Source organism: Merops nubicus, unplaced genomic scaffold (assembly GCF_000691845.1).
Source record: "Merops nubicus isolate BGI_N331 unplaced genomic scaffold, ASM69184v1 scaffold14071, whole genome shotgun sequence".
Classification (NCBI taxonomy): domain Eukaryota; kingdom Metazoa; phylum Chordata; class Aves; order Coraciiformes; family Meropidae; genus Merops; species Merops nubicus.
In genome coordinates, this window is record NW_008586332.1 from 5,108 (window position 1) to 5,847 (window position 740).

General features: G+C 56.8%; 1 protein-coding gene across 1 annotated transcript in view; it reads left to right on the forward strand.

Annotated features, from left to right (window-relative positions):
- Positions 1-198, forward strand: part of LOC103780917 (cytochrome P450 2J2-like) — a gene marked incomplete at its 5' end in the record, with an annotated part of 4,256 nt that extends 4,058 nt beyond the window's left edge. Inside the window, one exon of the mRNA XM_008948619.1 lies at positions 23-198. Coding sequence (XP_008946867.1) covers positions 23-198 — 176 coding nt within the window. The remainder of the gene's footprint in view (positions 1-22) is intronic.
- Positions 199-740: the final 542 nt, after the last annotated feature.

Below are 740 nucleotides of genomic sequence, written 5' to 3' on the forward strand. Positions count from 1 at the left end.
CCATGGGTGGCTGTCTCCACAGGGAAGCGTGCCTGCCCGGGTGAGGTGCTGGCCCGCTCCGAGCTCTTCCTCTTCTTCACGGCTCTGCTCCAGAAATTCACCTTCCAGGCACCCCCGGGCATCACACTCAGCCAACAGCCCAAGCTGGGGAGCATACTGGCCCCAGAGCCCTACAGGATCTGTGCCGTGCCTCGGTAGGGAAGCCTTGGCCAATGAAACTTCTTCAGCAGGGATGCTGACAAGGAGCCCTTGGTGGGTCCCAGGGTGGTGGTGACGACGGCCGGGCTCCAGGGAGGGGCTGGGCTGTTTGGGTGTCTCTTACAGCAATTACAAACCCATGTCCTTTAGATGTGGCCCTTGCACTCTGTGTCACGTGAGGAAAGGGACCAGCCTGGCACCTGCCAGGGCACTGGGAGGCTTGCCTTAGGGTGCTGTGAAGGCTTGGATGAGGGGCTTGGGGCTTTCCTCATTTTATATTGGATGGTTGTGCTTCGCCGTGGCAGGAGAGGGAGCAACGCATCAGAGACTGCAGCGTTCAGGCTGTGGCTGTGCCCTGGGGAAGATCAGCACCCGCCCTTGCTTTACCTTGTGAATGCAGGCATTAATTCCCTACAGTTCCTCCTTCTGTTCCCCTTGACATGTAATCCAGTAAGGGAAAAAAAGTCCCTCTTTCTAGCATCATGTCTCGTGCATCAATAAATCCTTACCAGAAGATTTCTGCCATGAATTGTTGCTCACGG